The following is a 19,407-nucleotide window of genomic DNA, read 5'->3' as shown; positions in this document are numbered from 1 at the left end:
TGCACATAATTTCACTAATTGTATATAAAAAATACAATTTAAAAAATGCATAAATGTCACAGGGTGTACAGTGTCAGCGTCTACAATCCTTAAAGCGGTAGTAAACACAATTTGAATTCTCTCACTTTTTTTTTTTATCAAAACACCCTGTAGGTTAATGCCATAATGTGCTAGTATACACCATATACTAGCACATTATGATAGACTTACCTGGCCTAATGTGCCCTCCAGCGCTGCGCTGTCACTGATCTCATAGGTCCCGGGCATTTTCATCTTCACCTCGGTCTTCCTTACAGGTTCTGTCTTTCTAGCCATTTGAATGGCTTGGCCGTGATGATGTCACTCCTGCATAATGACATCACTGCAGCACAGTTCAGCTGCTGTTAACGTATGCTGAGTTGCGCATGCGCGGCTCAGTGTACATTACAGCTGACAGGCAGGAGGAAGCATTTATGGTAGAAAAGACTGATAGACTTATAAAAACCTGCCTGTCACCAATTTTTTTTTATCTTTTATGTTAAGATCAATAGTAGTAGGGAGGTCACCAGAGGGCCCCATCAACACTATGCTATGAGGCCACCTCAATTTGTAGTTACACCCCTGCCTGTAACTGAAACCACAATCTCTATATTCCATATTGGTCTTTTCTTGCAGTGCATGGTCCAGGGGAATATAGTGTTCTGCAGATAGGAATCCCCTGAAATTGTATGTATATGACAATAAGCCGGAGACGACCCACTTAGTGTTCCCAGTGTATGGACCCCGGCAATGTTTTATTGATAATCTGTTCTCCTTGACCCTGTATAACCCCTTCTACACCGCACCATGCATTTCATACATGATGTATATAGAATTTACATGTGTCATATCAGTCAATATCGTTGATGGAGCACCCTCCCTTGCAGGGATTTGCCAGGTGTGCCTAAAGGTTAATGGAATTAGATTAAATCTGAATTAAGTGGCTCAGATACAGCCATATCAGACTATAATGTGACAGTATGATGGATCTGTGAGTTCTGATTAAGCCTTTAATATATAAAACTGATACGTAGCAGAAGTAGCCTACCATGAACCCGAAATATATGAATCTGTTAATGATCATAAAATAGAGCAATGTATGTCCACGTAAACCTCCAGGCAACCAGCTGACTACACAGGTGAAATACAGTATATTACCAAAAGTATTGGGACACCTGCCTTTACACGCACATGAACTTTAATGGCGTCTTAGTCTGTAGGGTTCAATATTGAGTTGGCCCACCCTTTGCAGCTATAACAGCTTCAACACTTCTGGGAAGGCTGTCCACAAGGTTTAGGCGTTTGTCTATGGGAATGTTTGACCATTCTTCCAGAAGCACATTCGTGAGGTCAGGCACTGATGTTGGATGAGAAAGCCTGGCTCGCAGTCTCTGCTTTAATTAATCCCAAAGATGTTCTATCAGGTTGAGGTCGGGACTCTGTGCAGGCCAGTCAAGTTTCTCCGCCCCAAACTCGCTCATCCATGTCTTTATGGACCTTGCATCTTTTCTCGGTTCTCACCTAGGGTCTCCATCTACTTCCTGGTCTAAAATGCTGTCTGATGACACAATCAAGTACATCCTAGTGCCTATGCAGTCCTATGGCTGTGTTCACAAATGTCACACAAAGATTCAACCCTGCTGCAGCTTTTCACCTTGTGACTTGCTACTTGCTAAGTTACATTATTGCAGTCTGAAGGGGACAGAGAAAATGTTTCCTTTTGCTTGTATCAGACTAGTAACTTTTTTTCAGCCTTGGAAAAGTGGAGATTTTTTGAAAAATTCTACTGTTGCTGTATATTGTGACATGCCAAGAAATTATCCATGCAGATGCTCTCATAATTGACCAGACTATATTTTGGAGATTTGGGCAAAACCTTTATTTTCATTTTGGATAGAGCAAGGGAGGGGGATAACCCCTGTCAGATTTTTTTTTTTTCGCCGTCGGTGTCCCATTGTGGAGATTTTCCCTCAAATCTTGTCCCATAGCCAAACAGGAAGTGAGAGGAAATCCCTGCAAATTAAGAACATTTCTTGGGGACCCCCAGGTCACCAGAACTAATGTCCCAGTTGGAAGATTTCCCCTTAATTATTAATTTTATAGGTACAACCCAAAATTTGGGATTTTTTTACTTTCAATGATAATGGTAAACAGGACAAACAGAGGGTAAATCTCCCTAACAGGGCACAGGCAGAAATAAAAACCTGACAGGTGTTCTAATCGATTGTCACGCTGTCCAAAAAAGAAAAAAAAAAAAAAAAGGTTTTGCCTTTAGTTATACTTTAAATCTTCACCTTCTAACCCCTATGTTAACTAGCCTGTAGACAGGGCCGCAGATAGGGGGGTACCACTGGTCCTTCTCTAGGGAGCCCAGACAGCAGGGGGGACAGTGGGGTGGGACGGAGGACAATTATAGAAGAATACACTGTCGGTCTCTCCCTCCAGCAGCTGAAAGACATTTTTCCCCTTCTCCCTGCCACCAGCTTTCAGCTGCTGGAGGGAGAGACGCAGTGTGCACTGTTCTGCAATTGTCCTTCCGCCCTGCCGCACCAATCCCCCTGCCTGTGCTTCCCACATTTAATCCCCCCCCTCACTCCCCCACAGTGCTCCTGGCTTTCCTCTCCCGCCGGCTGCTGCAGTAGCCCTGCCTGTAGAAGAAAGCAGTCTATACCTATTATCAGGGCAATCCGGTCACGTAATCTCCCCAGCGGCCGGCTTCAGGGAAGAGGAGAAAATTCTAACGCTGGCACTAATTGCGAACCAACGCACCTACAGCATTAAAAACAAAACCTAGATGCCCTACAAGTTATTTATTTATATATTTTTATTAAGGGGTACGTTTTGTTTTTTGTTTTTTTTGTTTCCACCTCAGTGATATTTGATAAATGTTTGTGTAATACTCAGTAAACATGTTGTAAACGTGCTGCACAGGCACGTTTATGGTGAGTTACCATAGGCTTGAATAGAAGGAGTTGAAAAAACTTAAAATCCTCCCAGGCTCAACATGTAGCTTCATTTTTGATGCACAGCGATGAAAACACTACATGTTTTTCAAATGTGAACAGTTCTGTTTGGTGTGTAGATTATCCATTGTTGGCTGCTTTGCTAGGCGTTCAAGGAGCGGCAAAAACATGCCCCAAACTGTTGTTTCTAATGTCATTGTGAACAGGGCCATAGGACTTACTATGGGGCATCCGTTGTCTACTGTCCCTCCTCTTCTCTGAACTTGGCACTGGGAGTCGATCACGTGACCAGACTGGACCCCCTCAGAACAGGCAAGGATAGACAGCAGGGATCTCCAAACTTTCCAAGCACAGGGGCAGTTTACGGTCCTTTAAACTTTAGTGGGAATAAAAAATGCTCCAGCGTCAGTGGGGGGTAAACAATACCTCAGGCTTGGTCAGTAGGGGTAAAAAATAAAACGTTTCAAAGTGCTTAGTAGGAGGAGGGATAATGCTCACTGGTATTGATGGGAGGAATAGTGCTCAGTCATTGGTGTCCGTGGAAAAAATAGTGCCCCATCGTTGATGTCATAGGGAGGTTCCCCGCTACTGCTGTCAGTGGAAAGAACGTTGCCTCAACCTTGTTGACAGTGGGAGGAATAGTGACCCAAGGACTGGATAAAGACAAGCAAAGGGCCACATCTGGCCCACGGGGCGCAGTTTGAAGACCACCACTCTATACGGTAGTTACAATAGGTGTTAGAGTGGGGGTGGCAGGATTTAAGATTAGCTAGTTTTAGCCTGGATTTTAAAGTAGAAGTCCAGCCCAACACTAAAATCCCTGCATCTACCGACATCCTCGATCCAACACTAACCTATCTAACCCTGTAAAGAAGAAATTATACATACCTTTTCTGCAGCCGATCTGACCCGATCCCACGCTGAGCGGTCAGTCGCGGTTTCGTTGTGTAGGCGGGTACAGAGGACACAGCCGACAACGGAAAACCCAAAGTAACTCTATGGGTGATGTCACTCCAAATTAATTTCATAGCCGTTGTCAGCTGTGTCCTCTGCAGAGATTCCGCCGTTGGAGACCAGATTGGATCGGCTTTGAAAAAAAAAATAAATAAAAGATGTACACCGATTTCTTCTTTACAGGAATAGATAGGTTAGTGTTAGATCGTGGATGTCTGTAGATGCAGGGATTTTAGTGTTAGGCTGGACTTACACTTTAAGTAGCACAACACGAAGTTAGCCCAAGACTATATAAGGCTTGGGTGTTCACAAGGAAGACTAATCTCCCATCATATTTTACGCTTCTCCATTTACTATTGTAATAAATCTGAAGCTCTTGTGGTTTATACAAACGGGCCGGAGAAGGAGAGCAGACCTCTAAAAGGAGACGAGAAGCAGATCTTTAGATAAAAATCGCAGCATATTCACTGGAGGACAATGTTTTCACGTTAAAAAAAACTGTAGCTTCAGTTTTGGACAAACTATTCCTCTAAATAAGAATAAAGGGAAGGTTTTATATTGCCCATAGTGTGAAGGAGATCACAAAAAATAATTCCATTGGTATCTCCAAAGTACAAAATAATACTCCAGCTGATTGTGAAATAATGAACTATGCAGAGACATACAGCCCTTTTTGTTGAGTATATGCAATTCGACTACCTGCATGAAGCTTGCATGTTCTCCCTGTGCCTGCATGGGTTTCCTTCAGGTACTCCGGTTTCCTCCCACACTCCAAAGACGTGCTGGTAGGTTAATTGGCTCCAGTCTAAGGCTATGTACACACGATAGGATTTTCCAAGAAAAACGTGGATTTTTTTCCGAAGGATGTTGGCTCAGACTTGTCTTGCATACACACGGTCACACAAATGTTGTCGGAAATTCCGAACGTCAAGGACGTGGTGACGTACAACACGTACGACAAGCCGAGAAAAATTAAGTTCAATAGCCAGTGCAGCTCTTCTGCTTGATTCTGAGCATGCGTGGACTTTTGTGCGTCGGAATTGTGTACACACGCTCGAAATTTCCGACAAGTCTAGTTGTCGGAAAATTTGAGAACCTGCTCTCAAACATTTGTTGGCGGAAATTCCGCCAACAAAATGTTCTATGAAGCATACACACGGTCGGACTTTCCGACAACAAGCTCGCATCCATTATTAGTTGTCGGAAAATCCTATTGTGTGTACGGCCTATTAGTTGTCCCCTAGTATGTATATATGCGAGTTATGGACCTTAGACTGTAAGCTCCTGGAGGGCAGGGACAGATGTGTATATACGATATATATGAAAAGAGCTTTGTAAATTGTTGGCGCTACATAAATACCTTTTATAAATAAAATGAACACCCCTAAAGTCTGTGAAAAATAAATCTGGTGTGATCCCTGGTTCATGTTCTGCGCTCACTGCCGACCCCCTGGCATACAAAGGAGCAGGAGAGGGAGGTTACACAGCAGAGTTATTTGGCAAGAAGATGCCATTCTGTCCAAAATTGACCTTGAATGGGGTAGTCACTTTTCCAGCAAGTTCAAAGGCACATTGTAAGTGAATAAAAATCATTTATGGTAAAGAAATATGCTGCAGGTAAGCATTTAAATATTTTATCTTTTGTTCATTTTCCTGCAGCTTTTTAATTTGGTGAAGGGGTCCCTCTAATCAATACTAGCTATACAAACATCTGCATAAATAAGAACCTCCATAGACAAAAAAAGTGTACAAAAGCTCCAAAATAATCAAAGATTAATAAAAACCAACACACCATTCTAATAATAACACGCATACCAAGCCCATCATCATAAGGGCCTGACCACACTAAAGACAGAGAATGAAAAAGAAAATAGATGAGCACAGAGGAACTGGTGGGTGTAATGTAACTTCAATTTAAAGCGGACATGAATTATTGAAAACAGATAAACTCTTTAGTACTCACACCCCCCCATGTGTTGCTCGTCTTCGGGTAGACCTACATCTCTACAGGGCACTCCGCCAGTGTCCCCTGTCTCCGAAATATACCACTTCAGAGACCAATGTCTGTGCATAGGCTCTCTGCTGCCTAGATAGGAAATGCTGTATATTTTGTAAAGCTGCGAGCAATTTGCAACCACAGGAAACATGCAAGAGTATTTCAAAACAAGAAGGAAATTGTTGCCTGGACTCACTCTTCTGGATTGTTTCAAGTCCACTAGCTTTCCAGTTTCCACGCCGTTCGCCCACCGCACACTGTAGGTGAATGCAGCAGCGAAGGTTCCAGTGCAAACAGAATACAAAGGCCCACTTTGTTTGCTTCCTTTTTTGGTCAGTTTTTGCAGCACAAACTGTATTTTCAAATATATTTTAGGAAATAAGATTGTGTACAAGATTGTGTGCAAGATTTAAAGAAGACGGTCACAAAATAAAAAAACATGGCCACTGGTGTGCGATGTGAAGGTAGCAATTTCGATGCACTATAAACAGCACATCGCAGTGTAGCTATGGTGGTGTGAACTTCCATAACAAAAAAAAAAAAAAAAAAACACAAGGCTTTCTGTTATGGCTGCCAGTTGGGACTGTGTTGATGCCCAGCACAGCTCTATGCATCTGGTGTGACCAGGCCCTTAAGGAGAACTCTACCTTTTTTTCCTAAATACCCCCTTCTGCATTAAAGTATAACTAAAGGTAAAACTTTTTTTTTTAGTTTTGGATAGAGGGGAGAGGGATTGGAACACCTGTCATTTGTCATTGCTGTGTGTGTCCCCGTTAGGGAGATTCACCCTCTCTATTTGTCCTGTTTACCATTATCATTGAAAGTAAAAGAAAATCTAAAATTTTGGGTTGTCCCCAGAAAAGTAATAAAAAGGTAAAATCTTCCTATGGCTTCCTATCTTCCTATTGGTTCTAGTGACCTGGCGATCCCCAAGAGATTCCCATTATTGCAGGGATTCCTTCTCACTTCCCGTTTTTGCAATGGGACAGGAAGTGAAGGTAAATCTCCCCAATGGGACAAAGATGGCAGTGTTCTACTCTAAATAAAGGCCTGAAAGGACAACTTACTCTTTTCCTCTACTTTGTTTACAGCTGTTGTTCTGCCAAAAATGCCAACTCGCCAAAATCTCCAACCACGTCGCTTCCAGTGACTCTGCATCACCAATAATTGGAGATTTGGATGAGTTGGCTGTTTTGACAGAACAGCGGCAGCGTATACACTACAGTATACCATATAAATGAGTGGACATTGTTAGTCCGCCTGATCCTAAACAGCAACATGACTGCCTCCAAGGTAGCGACAACTTTTTTCGTCGTTACCCGGTGTTCTGTCAAAACAGACAACTCGTGTACGGTACTGTATACACTGTCCCTGTTCTGGGAAAACAGGCAACTTGTTGAAATCTCCAATCATTGCTGCTGGAGAGTCACAGGAAGTGACGTGGTTGGAGATTTCAGCAGAACAACGGCTACCAGTCATTTTCCTGGCTGAATGACAGGCAGCTTTTTCAACCCACTTCCTGTAAGCCCAGGCTGTCAGACACGTCCCCTTCTGGAGCGTCATCTTGCCGATCTGAGTTTACAACATTCCTGGACCGAGTAGCGCTGATATGTCATTAAGTGAGCGCTGCTCAGTCCAGGAGGAAGGACCATCCACCGCTGCCACAAAAGAAGTCACCAGACTGGCCAGAAGGCTACAGAATTTCAAAGCACCACAACACCATACAGCATTTAAAAAGAAAAGTGGTTGTAGTGGAGAGGGATTCATGGAAAGAAGAGGGAGGGTGAGGAGGAGGGGGATCAGCTGGAGTTCAACTTTAGGTCCACTACAATCCCAAAGACACGCTTGTATGATTTCCATTTGTGACCACACTGCCAATGGTATAGTTGCCAACTGACCTGGATTTGTAGGTAGAACAACAATTTTGAAGATTTGTCCCTGTTAATGTCCTTGTTTTTCAGATTTGAAGGAAAATGGGTAATGTATGTAAGCCACCATTGAAAATGCTAGCCTTCTGTTTGTTTATGGATTGAATACTCTGAGTCACTAACTTGGAATGTGCATATGGCAAGCAAAGTTAAAGCGAATACCCAACTCAGGCAAAAATATGTTTTTGTAGTTTTGGATAGAGCGAAGTACAGTTAGAATCCCACTAGGTTTTACTTATGCCCATGTCCCCATTTGGGAAATTTTTCTTCACTTCTTTTCCTTTGAGACAATTTCACCAGGCTCAACAGAAAAATATCCACGGAATGACCAATATCAGTATTTTGCATCCTTAAAGCGCCAGAAAGATAAAAACAAATGAATGCAGTTATGCATTCAATAACAAATTTGACATATCAGGGGATCTACATTGAAAGATTTGCCCTCACCTCCTATTCTGATAAAATCATGAAAATGTTACATTTCCCATGGCTTTATGTCTCTGTGGCCACCAGGACAAATAGATAGGTTGAAATACCTTAAAGGGGACACAGACAATAAAAACCCAGTATTTAGGGCTAGGTATGGTGCAGCCTATCATGTGTGTGGTCCTGCCCTTCAACATGTGTTTTACCATTCGCCATATGTATTATCTGCTGTTTGGCGGCAATATGTCATGTTGTAAACCTACCTAATTTTTGCTAACCACGATTCAGCTCAATGCAATGTTTTTACCCTGATTCGAGTATATTTGTAACATTGTCTTTTTATTGCCCATCATGCAGTAAACTTATAGACTCAATACTATGTTCTTTACTTTTATGTTTTTACTGCATTCAGCGATTGGCCTCATTTAAAGTCCCTTTGACCCATGTTCTCTCCTGCCCATCACGTGTAGGACAAACTATTCTATTTCAATGGGCTCCCCTACCCATGAGAAACACAGGGAAATAAGTCCCTGACCGTTTGTAAAATCACGCAGCACTGAACCGCATTGTGCTGCAGCACCATGTTTGGCAAAAGGATGTCCCGAAGCATATCAAATCACCTTGCCCAAAGGGGTATGTCATGGCCTCAATGTCTAAGCCCTGTGGGTGGCGCTAATCACATCTAGGGCATGACCTGGACTGAAGCTACTTTTACTCAAGAGACTGTTGGGCATGCTGGTGTGCGGCGTAGAGCACTTTTTTTTTTTTATTGTTGGATCTGTTGCACTGAGCTGGGACAGGCTTTCCCCAGCCAGAACCCTCAGAGAGAGACAACGGATTGGATTGCAGGAACAGCACCCTTCGTTTTACGAATGTGGGCTCAACATGTGGTTTGGCACACGCATTTGCCGATGTGCAGTGGTGCCATAAAGAATGAATGGCACTCTTGCGCATCTGTTAAGGGGCAGCATTTTCCTGAGCATGTCAGGAAAATGGGAAATTTTGTGTGCATTCCTGACATGCATATATGTGAACCATGGCTAATACTTTCCTATGCTATCCAAAACCTTGGAAAAAAAAAAAAAAAAAGTGCAATTTTATCAATGGGGAATTTTTTTTTTCTCAGTTCAGATAGTTTTAGCTGAAATATTTATAAGACCTTAGTAAATATTTCCATATAAACATGTAGAATGGTCACAAAATACTTAGTGCATACACTGTCACACTGACTGGTGTATGTAACTTGGGATCAAAGCATTCTGCACTTGTTCTCTTGCAGAAACCGTCCCGCACTTCCTAATTTATCTAAGTGACAGGAAATTTTCTCAGAGCTGGAAAATTTCAACTTATCCTAGAAGGAAAAAAAAAGGCCTCTCGCTTTCCTGAAAGGGTCCTTTTGTAAGTAAATCTTTTGGCGAGCTTTGACTCAGCTGAACCACATGCCTGAAGCAGCATGGTATAATCTTTAAATCTGAAGTGGTTTACCATTAACCCATTAGAAAACCAAAGTGAATAAAATAAAAAGTTCCCCTTTTCACACAAAGGAAGACTATAAAAAAAAAAAAAAAAAGTCATAAGGGGTCATTCACACCATGGGCAGTAATCTTCGCTTTTCCAAACTGATCAACTCAGGTCACATAGAATAATAGGATTTTTAGAACAGCTTACCTGTAAAATCCTTTTCTTGGAGTACATCATGGGACACAGAGCCTTAAAGGGGTTGTAAAGGTAAAAATTTTTTCACCTTAATGCATTCTATGCATTAAGGTGAAAAAACTTCTGACAATACCGCCGCCCCCAGCCCCCCCGTTTTACTTACCTGACGCCTCGAAAGTCAGCTTCGCGTTCCCGACAGCTATTCCTCCGCTCACCCTGGCCGCTGATTGGCTACAGTGGATGGATTGGAAGCAGCGCAGCCATTGGCTCACGCTGCTGTCAATCACATCCAATGACGCGGCGCGCTGGGGGGCGGGGCCGAGTGATACAGTGAGCGGCTATAGCCGCCGGCTGTATCACGGGAGCGCGCCCGCAAGCACTAACCACCATGCGAGGGAGCTCGCATTAAGGTGGTTAATGCTTGCGGGGAGGAGCTGAAACAGCCGCCGAGGGACCCCAGAAGACCAGGTTCGGGGCCACTCTGTGCAGAACGAGCTGCACAGTGAAGGTAAGTATAACATGTTTGTTATTTTTAAAAAAAAAAAAATGTACCTTTACAACCCCTTTAAGTAATTACTTCATGGGTTATGGGCCACCTTCAAGTGTTGACACTGGTATACCCAATACAGGAAGTCGACTCCCCTATATAACCCCTCCTCCTTCCAGGAGTACCTCAGTTTTTGTAGCCAAGCAATATACTTAAACCCCATAAAAAAAGAGGGGCAGGACCTCTGTGTCCAATGATGTACTCCAAGAAAAGGATTTTACAGGTAAGCCGTTATAAAAATCCTATTTTCTTTATCGTACATCATGGGACACAGAGCCTTAAGCAATTACTTAATGGGACGTCCCATAGCAATGCTACTTGAGGGTAGAGGGACACAATCCGTAGGGCACTGCACACCCAGACCTGAGGACTTATACTGCTGCCTCCAGCACACTGCACCCCAAGGCGATATCCTCATGCCTTCTTACATCCACTTGATAAAATTTTGTGAATGTATGCACTGAAGACCAAGTTGCGGCCTTGCCGATCTGAGCCATGAAGGCCTGATGACGCACTGCCCAAAAAGCACTAACCGCTTTGGTAGAGTGCGCCCTTTAAAATCATAAGTTTGAAAAATAACTTGCCGAATCCACTTAGCGACAGTGGATTTCGACGCTGCCTGTCCTTTCTTAGGACCTTCTGGCAGAATAAATAGGACATCAGTCTTACGAATCTAAGCAGTTGCCTTTAAATAGATGTTCACTGCTCTCACCACATCAAGATAATGTAGTGACTTCTCTGGAACATGGTTTTGGAAAAAACAATGGCAGGACAATATCTTGATTCAGGTGAAATCCTGAAACTACTTTTGGTAAAAAAAAGCCTGGACGAGGGCGTAACACCACTCTGTTCTCATGAATAATCAAATATGGCTCTTTACAAGAAAGAGCAGCCAATTCTGAAACCCTCCTTGCTGAGGATATAGCAACCAAAAATACCAGCTTCCTTGTCAGAAGGACTAAGGGAATATGCTGTATCGGTTCAAAAGGTTGTTTTTGTAACACTGACAAAACTCATTTCAAGTCCCAAGGGCTTTTAACTGGCGGATTAATCCGCATCACCCCTTGCATAAAACCCCGGACTAAAGAATGCGTAGCAAGCGGTCTTTGAAATAAAATCGAAAAGGCTGAGATTTGGCCCTTAATAGTACTCAGGGCCAACTTCATCTCTACGCCTAATTGTAGAAAGGCAAGAATTCTGCCTATGATATTATCTCCTAGGGTGCAAACCCTTGGATTCACACCAGGAAACACAAGCCTTCCAAACTCTATAATATACAGTTCTGGAAGCGGACTTCCTTGCATTAATCAAAGTTGAGATAACGGACCCGGAAAGCCCACGTTTATTCAGAATGTGGGTTTCAATAGCCAGGCCATTAAATTTAGCGTTCGTAAAGTAGGATGGAATATCGGCCCCTGTGAAAGCAGGTCTGGCCTTAGTGGGAGGGGCCACGGACCCTCCACTGCCATCTTTACAATTTCTGCATACTATGACCTTCTGGGCCATGATGGTGCTACCAAAATTACCGGTTTTCTTTCCAGCTTGATCCTGCAAAGAAGTCGTGGTAGCAACTGAATAGGGGGGAATGCATAGATCAGTGAGAACTGATCCCACAGGGTTACCAACGCATCTGTCCCGCATGCGAATGGATCCCTTGTCCTGGACACAAAGTTGACTAACTTCATGTTGAATCTGGACGCTAGAAGATCTACATCCGGAGTCCCCCATCTTTGGCAAACAGCCGAAAGACTTCGGGGTAAGGAGACCATTCCCCTGGGAATAACTGCTGGCAACTCAACTAGTCCGCCTGACAATTCTCTACTCCCGGGATGAAAACTATTGATAGGCATGGGACATTTTCTGCCCAAGTTAGAATATGGTTCACCTCTCTCTGAGCTGAGAGACTCCAGACAGACAGGACAATTCTTTAACCTGGAGGTCTAGGTCTTCAAAGCCAGACACACTGCCCGAATCTCTATGATGTTGATGTGCAGGGTTCTTTCGGATCTTGACCACTGTCCCTGGACAGTCATTTTCTCTAGTACTGCCCCCCAGCCTGAGAGGCTGGCATCTGTCATTACTACTTTCCAGATAATTGGTCTGAAGGATTTTCCTTTCAGCAGATTCTGGTTTAGTAACCACCAACTGAGGCTTTGGGACACTCTTGGGAACAGCCGCATTGGTAAGTCCAAAGCTTGGGTCGTTTTGTTCTAAGCAGACAGGATACTGTTTTGCAACAGTCTCAAATGGAACTGTACATAGGGAACTGCTTTAAATAAAGCTACCATCTTTTCTAACAACCTCATGCAAAGGCGAATTGAGGGATCTCTTTTTGACTTGACCATCCGCACCAGCTCTTGTATGGAGCTGATCTTTGCCAGAGGCAAAAACACCCTTTTCCGGGCTGTGTCTATGATCAGGCCCAAATACTCCAGCTTTCTTAGTGGTTTTAAGGAAGACTTCTCTAGGTTGAGGATCCAACCCAGACTTTCCAGATAACTGGTTGTAATGCGTACACTTTGCTCCAAGCGAGCCACTGACTGGTCTATTAACAATAGATCGTCTAGGTACGCCAAGACTGTTATGCCCTGTGCCCTTAGTCTGGTTAGAGGTGGGGCCAGTACTTTTGTGAACACCCAGGGTGCTGTAGCTAGCCCGAAGGGCAAGACTACAAACTAAAAGTGTTGTTCTACTTCGAACCACAGAAACCTCTGGTGAGCAGGAAAATATAGGGACATGCAGATATGCATCTCTGATGTCGATGGATGCCATAAGTTCTCTTCCTTGTAGGATGGAAACTACTGATTTGATTGACTCCATGTGAAAGGAGCAGATCTTCAGGAACGGATTTAGATTCCTTAGATCTAGAATGGGTCTGACATCCCCATTTGGTTTTGGTACTGTAAAGAGGTTTGAATAAAACCCCAAACCTTGCTCTTCTGTGGGAATCTGTATGATCACCCCCAGAGCCAATAAGTCTAATGCTTGAAAAAGGATTGCCTTTTCCCTGGGTCTTTGGGGACGTTTGATCTCAGAAAACGAGACGGTGGGGACTCCTGAAATTCTATTTTGTATCCTAGAGACACCATGGAGATTACCCACCTGTCCTGAATTTCCCTTTGCCAGACTTCTGCGTATTTCAGAAGTCTTCCCCTCACTCTGGTGAGGGGGGATGCCTCTTCACAATAAAGCTTTAGTATTCTGCTTTGCAGATTTGCAGCCCCAGGTCTTATTTTGTGCCTGGGTCTGACCCTGAGGTTTTCCTCTAGAGTCTGATGGCGGAGGCCGTCGCCACTGCCTAGAGGCGGATGCCCCTGGCGCAGAAGAAAAAGTCTGTTTAAATGAAATACATTTATATTTTCCTTTGACTCGCAAAAGAGTACTCTTTCCACTAGAAATCATCTGGATGTATTTATCCAAATCATCGCCAAATAGTCGCTCCCCAGGAAAGGGTCCTACGCATGTGTACTAGCACAAGCACGAGGCGAGACGCCTGGTGAATAGAATCCTTCATAGCATCTATGGCAAAACATAATGCTTTTGGTAACTCGATCAACTCACCGGCCTGTTGTGCAGGGAGCTCTTTAAGAGCCTCTGTGAATTGGTCCTTTAAGGACTGACAGATGCCTATTGCTGCAACTGCAGGCTGAGTAACGGTCCCTGCTAAGGAAAAAGAGGATTTTAACAGGAATTCCAACTTCTTATCTGTTGGATCCCTAAGCATTTGTGCATTGTCTACTGGACAAGTTAGACTTTTATTCACACTGGAAATCGCAGCATCAACTGCTGGAACCTTGCACTTTATGGTGAACTTTTCCTCCATGGGATAGAGAACTGAGAATCTCTTTGGAGGGAGTAAATTCTTATCTGGATGATCCCATTCAGCATAAATAAGCTTTTCTAGTAATTCATGGACCGGAAATACATGCAAAGGTTGTAAAGGTTTCAAAGAACCCAAAGAGGAAACCGGACCTTCAGCTAACTCTGTTAGGGGTAGCATGAAGGTGGAACGAACCATTTCCGTAAGGATTTGTACCTCAGATTGTGCAGCTGATTCATCAGCTGTTGTTTCCTCTGCAGAGGAATAATCGGCTTGTTTTTCCTTTCGATCGTCTGAGGGTAACGCCTCATCTTGTCCCCACTGTTCCCTTGGTAAGGGGTTTGGAGTGGGAGAGAGGGATCCAGCACGCTTTCTATCCCATTGCATGGAGGATGCGATTAAACCTGCTAATCTTCCTTCCTTCCTTCTAAGCCCTGCAGGGCAGAGGAAAATGCATCTTCAGTCACGTATACAGGGGCTGAAGTGTGAGAAGCAGTTGCACCACCAATCGTTTCCAAAGATTCACCCTGGCTTGCCAGATCTGGTAACTCCGGAGAGGATGACAGTGTGGAGGCATGGCTGGAGTTCCCAGTGCCTGGGGGTGGAACCTTTGGTGCCTTAGTAGTAACTTTGGAAGCCATAGTGCAAAGCACAAAAGCAGAGGCACTCTAAGAGCTGTTCTATTTGCTTGAGCAATAGTAGATAAAACAATGGCAGCATAGATTAAACTAATGCTAAACACTAATGTCTTTTCCTGTACAGAAAATGCCTGTGTAAACCCCTCACGTGCTCCAGCGCTTCTGTGTCCTGTGGCAGCCTTGCTTCAGCTGCTCTGGTAGACAGCTTTTTGTTCTCAGAGCATCAGCTTTAAAGCCCCTCAGGTGTAAACTTGAATGTCTGTGCGCCGTGTGCTTTCCAAGGATGCCGAGTCCGCACATGCCGCCGCCGTTTAAGCCACGCCCCTTCCCCAACCCTCTCTACTCCTTCTTTCAATAAAAAATGTCACCCTTGTGCACGCGGACGGCTTTGGGAGCCACAGACCAAAGGGAGGAGAGGAGGCTGCAGCCGCCATGCAGCGTGTCTCCTTGAAAAGAGCGCTTTACACTTTATATGGCAAGTAATGCTTTTTTTTGGGGGTGGGGGGGTTGGTGTTAGTGTTACTCGTCCGTTTGTCAGCCTTTAGTGTTTATCACGCTATTTTATAGCATTTACAACACTGTTACAAATGTAATGTACATAGTACCTGTACCCCCAGCCACTCAGTTTCCCCAGGAGAGGAGAACCCCCCTCCAGCTGCTAGGACACACGCTTGTTGTAGCACAGATTAAACAGGGTATATACATTCTTACTCCCTCTAGAGGAGCTTTAAATCATTACAACATTACATCTTGAAAGAAAAGTCATAGGTGGACTTTGCAGTTCCTAAACTTTTCTCCTACCTTTTCCTCGCTGCAGGATACTGCTGTAAACAGACAGATCCAAACTTCACCCATCATGGGGGGCAGCATAGTTAAACCTTCAAAAGACCGGGTCCCTTTCAATAGGGGTTCCACTCCTTTGGACCTGTATAGCACCCCTCAGGACAACTTTAGGTAATGTAGCAAGACAAAAAGAGTCCTGGTTCCTAGGGTCCAGCCCTCAAAGAGAAGCGTTACAGGTAAAACCTTGTTCTTCTATGCGAGGCCCGGGTACCATCCTGTGGCCGCAGTGGCATGGATGGATCCGGTTGTGAGGTTTTTTAAATCCAGCATGGATCCCTCCTGGAGCTAATCAGAGCACATCTTCACTCGTGACCAAACACCTTAGACACTGGCAAAAAAACTGAGGTACTCCTGGAAAGGGGTTATATAGGGGAGTCAACTTCCTGTATTGGGTATACCAGTGTCAACATCTGAAGGTGGCCCATAACCCATGAAGTAATTACTTAAGGCTCTGTGTTCCATGATATACGATAAAGAAATAATGGTTTTCTATTTGCCTTGTTCACACTACAATGTTGTATGCATGTGTGTTGCAGTGCGCTGCATTAAAGTGCAGTCCATCTGCATTTTAACACAATGCAACTGAAAGTAAAGGCTACGGTATCATTAGCCTGCATGGCAAGACATGCATTTCAGTACATTGCTTGTTTTTTCAACTTTATTTGAAGTGTCGCTTCATTCGAGCCACTGCACAGCAGCACTGTGAGTTGCCCATCAATTATAGTTGGTGTCTCTGGGATGAATAAATTCCTGGCTTCTTATCGGTCTTGGATTCTCAAGTAGGGTACCGTCCCATATTTCCCGCTGCCAGTGAAGCCCATTAGTCTAAATTCTAAAACTAAATGAAGACTCCAACAGATAGCGGGAACCCTTGAACGACGTCACAGTTATTTGCCTTCCACGCTCTAACACCTACTCAGACTCCTGCAGACACTTTGGGGTTTTACCCCAAATGACAGGACTGTGTCACATGAGAGTTACTCATATATAAACTCAAGTGGGATAAGCTGTACCTGCTCATAATACCTGAATATTGTCTAAACACTCCCTGAGCTACTGAAGCCATTTTTAAATATTGAGACTTGGTCTCAACTGCATCCATAGCCCAGCCATTGCTGACCCATAGCCTTTACTCTGCTACACCTCAACCTAGTGTCTGCTGCATTGGCAGCCCAGCTACTGCTGCACCCACAGCTTAAGCCTCCATTAAACCGCAGCCTGGTCTCCATCTTATTCCCAGCCACTGCTGCCCCCCCCCCCCGTGGTCTCTGATGCACCCAAAGCCCAGCCACTGCTACATGGTCTAAGCCTACGTTGTGCATGTTTTGAGATCTAGTTTTATGTTTTGGAATACAGATGTAATAAAATGTTTTCATATACAGCGGGCAAAATAAGTATTGAATAGGTCACCAAGTTCAGAAATTAAGTTGTATGCAAAAAAATGGAACTGAACACTTGAAGAAATGGAGGTGCAAAAAAGGCATAGAAAGCCAAGACACCAGCTGAAATCTATCAGTAATTAGAAAGAAATCCGGTCCCTTGTCAGTGCAAATTAATACCAGCTGGTTCAGTCTCAACTGATGACCTATAAAAAAGGTGTCTCATTACCAAGGCATCACACAAGAAACATCTCATGATGGATAAATGTAGAGAGCTCTCTCAAGACCTTTGCAACCTTATTGTTGCAAATCATACTGATGGCATTGGTTACAGAAGGATTTCTAAACTTCTAAAATGTTCCAGTGAGCACTGTTGGGGCCATAATCCGGAAGTGGAAAGAACATCACTTCACCATAAACCGACCATGACCAGGTGCTCCTTGCAGGATTTCTGACAGAGGAGTGATAAATTATCAGAAGAGTTGTCCAAGGACCACTTGTGGAGAGCTTCAGAAAGACCTGGAATTAGCAGGTACAATTGTTTGAAAGAAAATAATAAGTAAAATCAGTAATGCACTCAACTGCCATGGTCTGTGTGCACGCTCACCACGCAAGACTTTGCTGAAGAAAAAGCATGCTGAAGCTTGTTTAAAGTTTGCTTACACATTTAGACAAGCCTGTGAAATACTGGAATATAGTCTGGTGAGATGGAACCAAAATTGAACTCTTTTGATGCCATAATACACACCATGTTTGGAGGTCAAATGGCACTGCACGTCACCCCAAGCCCACCATGCCAACAGTGAAGTTTGCAGGTGGGAGCATCATGGTGTGGGGCTTTTTTTCAGCATACGGTACTGGCAAACTTCATGTTGTTGAGGGAAGGAAGAATGGAGAAATGCACCAAGACATTCTTGATAAAATCTGCCGCCATCTACCAGGATGATGAAGAGGATGATGGAAATTTCTGCAAGACAATGATCCCAAACACAAGCCAAAGAAACTCTCACCTGGTTTCAAAGAAAGAAAATAAAGCTGCTAGAATTGCCCAGCCAATCACGCGATTTACGAGTCATGCATGCAAATATCTGTGCGATTGCACGCAAAATGTGTGCAAATGCCCATTTACATATTGTGCAAAACAAAAACACAAGAATACGTTTTCACGCGTGCGCACAATTTGTGCGAAAATTGCACGACCGCATATGTATGCAAATACATGCAAAAAAAAAAAGGTTTGAAAAAGTAAATGCTCAAACAGGAGTATCGTGTGCAAGAGGCCTTACACTTTTGTGACTACAAATTTTATGCATTTTTCTAATTCCTTTTTTCATGTGCTCCCATGTGTCAACAATATGTTGCAGCAAGCACTTGTGCTTTTTTTTCCCACGTTGCACAGAGACACGTTGCATAGATTTAAAACAGCCCTACAGACAATAATAGGATTGCTCCAGTCAACAAAGTCCAACAAAATAGCACATGTGTTATTGGTGCAGTTGCCACCAAAATGGCTCTCCACAATGGAAGATTTCCTTTCACCTGTTCTGGTGACAACTCAATTTTAAATTCTACATTACTTTCTGTATTTGTGACAATTTGAGAGGGCCAATCCCACTTAGCTGGGACAAATACAGCAATAAAAATACTTTCATACTCCAGAAACTTTGAAAATGTCATTGCTGACCCCTCCTTCACAAAACGCTAGTTTCCTGGCTGCCATCATAAACCTTTTGCCTCAATATTTGAATTTAGTTTTCCAGATTTGTCAAGTGTCGTGACAACATTCAGGGGACTTTGATTTTTTTTTTGAAGGAGGTGAGCAATGGAAGCCTTGTATTTCTTTAAAAGCGAAGAAACTTACGGCTCAGCCCTAAGGCTGGAAATTGCTGCTGCTTTCCCCCAGGTTTCACAATCGTGTCGCTCTTCCTTCTTCACAACGGCTTCCATATGACAAAAAAGGATTTGAGAAACCCTGAAATATCCCAGCGCTGTACAGTAAATGTTTTTTTTTCTTCTTGTTTTGCTGATTTTTACTTATTTCTAAACTTCACTTCCTGTTAACAGTCTGAATGCTGTGAAATGCCCTCTACGATTGTTAGTAAATTGAAAAGGGCTCCGTGGGAGCTCTTATGCAATACAAGTGGATAAATCATGCATAGTACAAGCTAGCCTTGAGATTGCAAAAGTGTGCTGCGGTAGCACAACCTATACTCTGGGCAATATGGATAACCAATTAGAT

At 43.6% G+C, this 19,407-nt stretch overlaps 1 protein-coding gene across 5 annotated transcripts in view; it reads right to left on the bottom strand.

Moving 5' to 3' along the window:
- The window catches only part of FGD4 (FYVE, RhoGEF and PH domain containing 4), a 308,743-nt gene that overhangs the window by 181,370 nt on the left and 107,966 nt on the right, over nt 1–19,407 (bottom strand). Inside the window, exon 1 of one of the 5 annotated variants that reach the window (XM_073621887.1) lies at nt 19,030–19,236. The exons of 3 other annotated variants lie outside the window; for them this stretch is intronic. Coding sequence is in view for 1 of the 2 variants with exons in the window: in XM_073621877.1 (XP_073477978.1) it covers nt 5,899–6,007 (109 nt within the window). In the remaining variant the exon portion in view is untranslated. Of the gene's footprint in view, nt 1–5,898; nt 6,051–19,029; nt 19,237–19,407 lie in introns of those variants that run through there. One more of the 5 variants, XM_073621877.1, reaches the window with a different exon arrangement.

Source organism: Aquarana catesbeiana, linkage group LG03 (assembly GCF_042186555.1).
Source record: "Aquarana catesbeiana isolate 2022-GZ linkage group LG03, ASM4218655v1, whole genome shotgun sequence".
In the NCBI taxonomy this organism is placed as follows: domain Eukaryota; kingdom Metazoa; phylum Chordata; class Amphibia; order Anura; family Ranidae; genus Aquarana; species Aquarana catesbeiana.
Note: the sequence above shows the minus strand (reverse complement) of the source record. Positions and strands in the feature narration are given on the sequence as shown.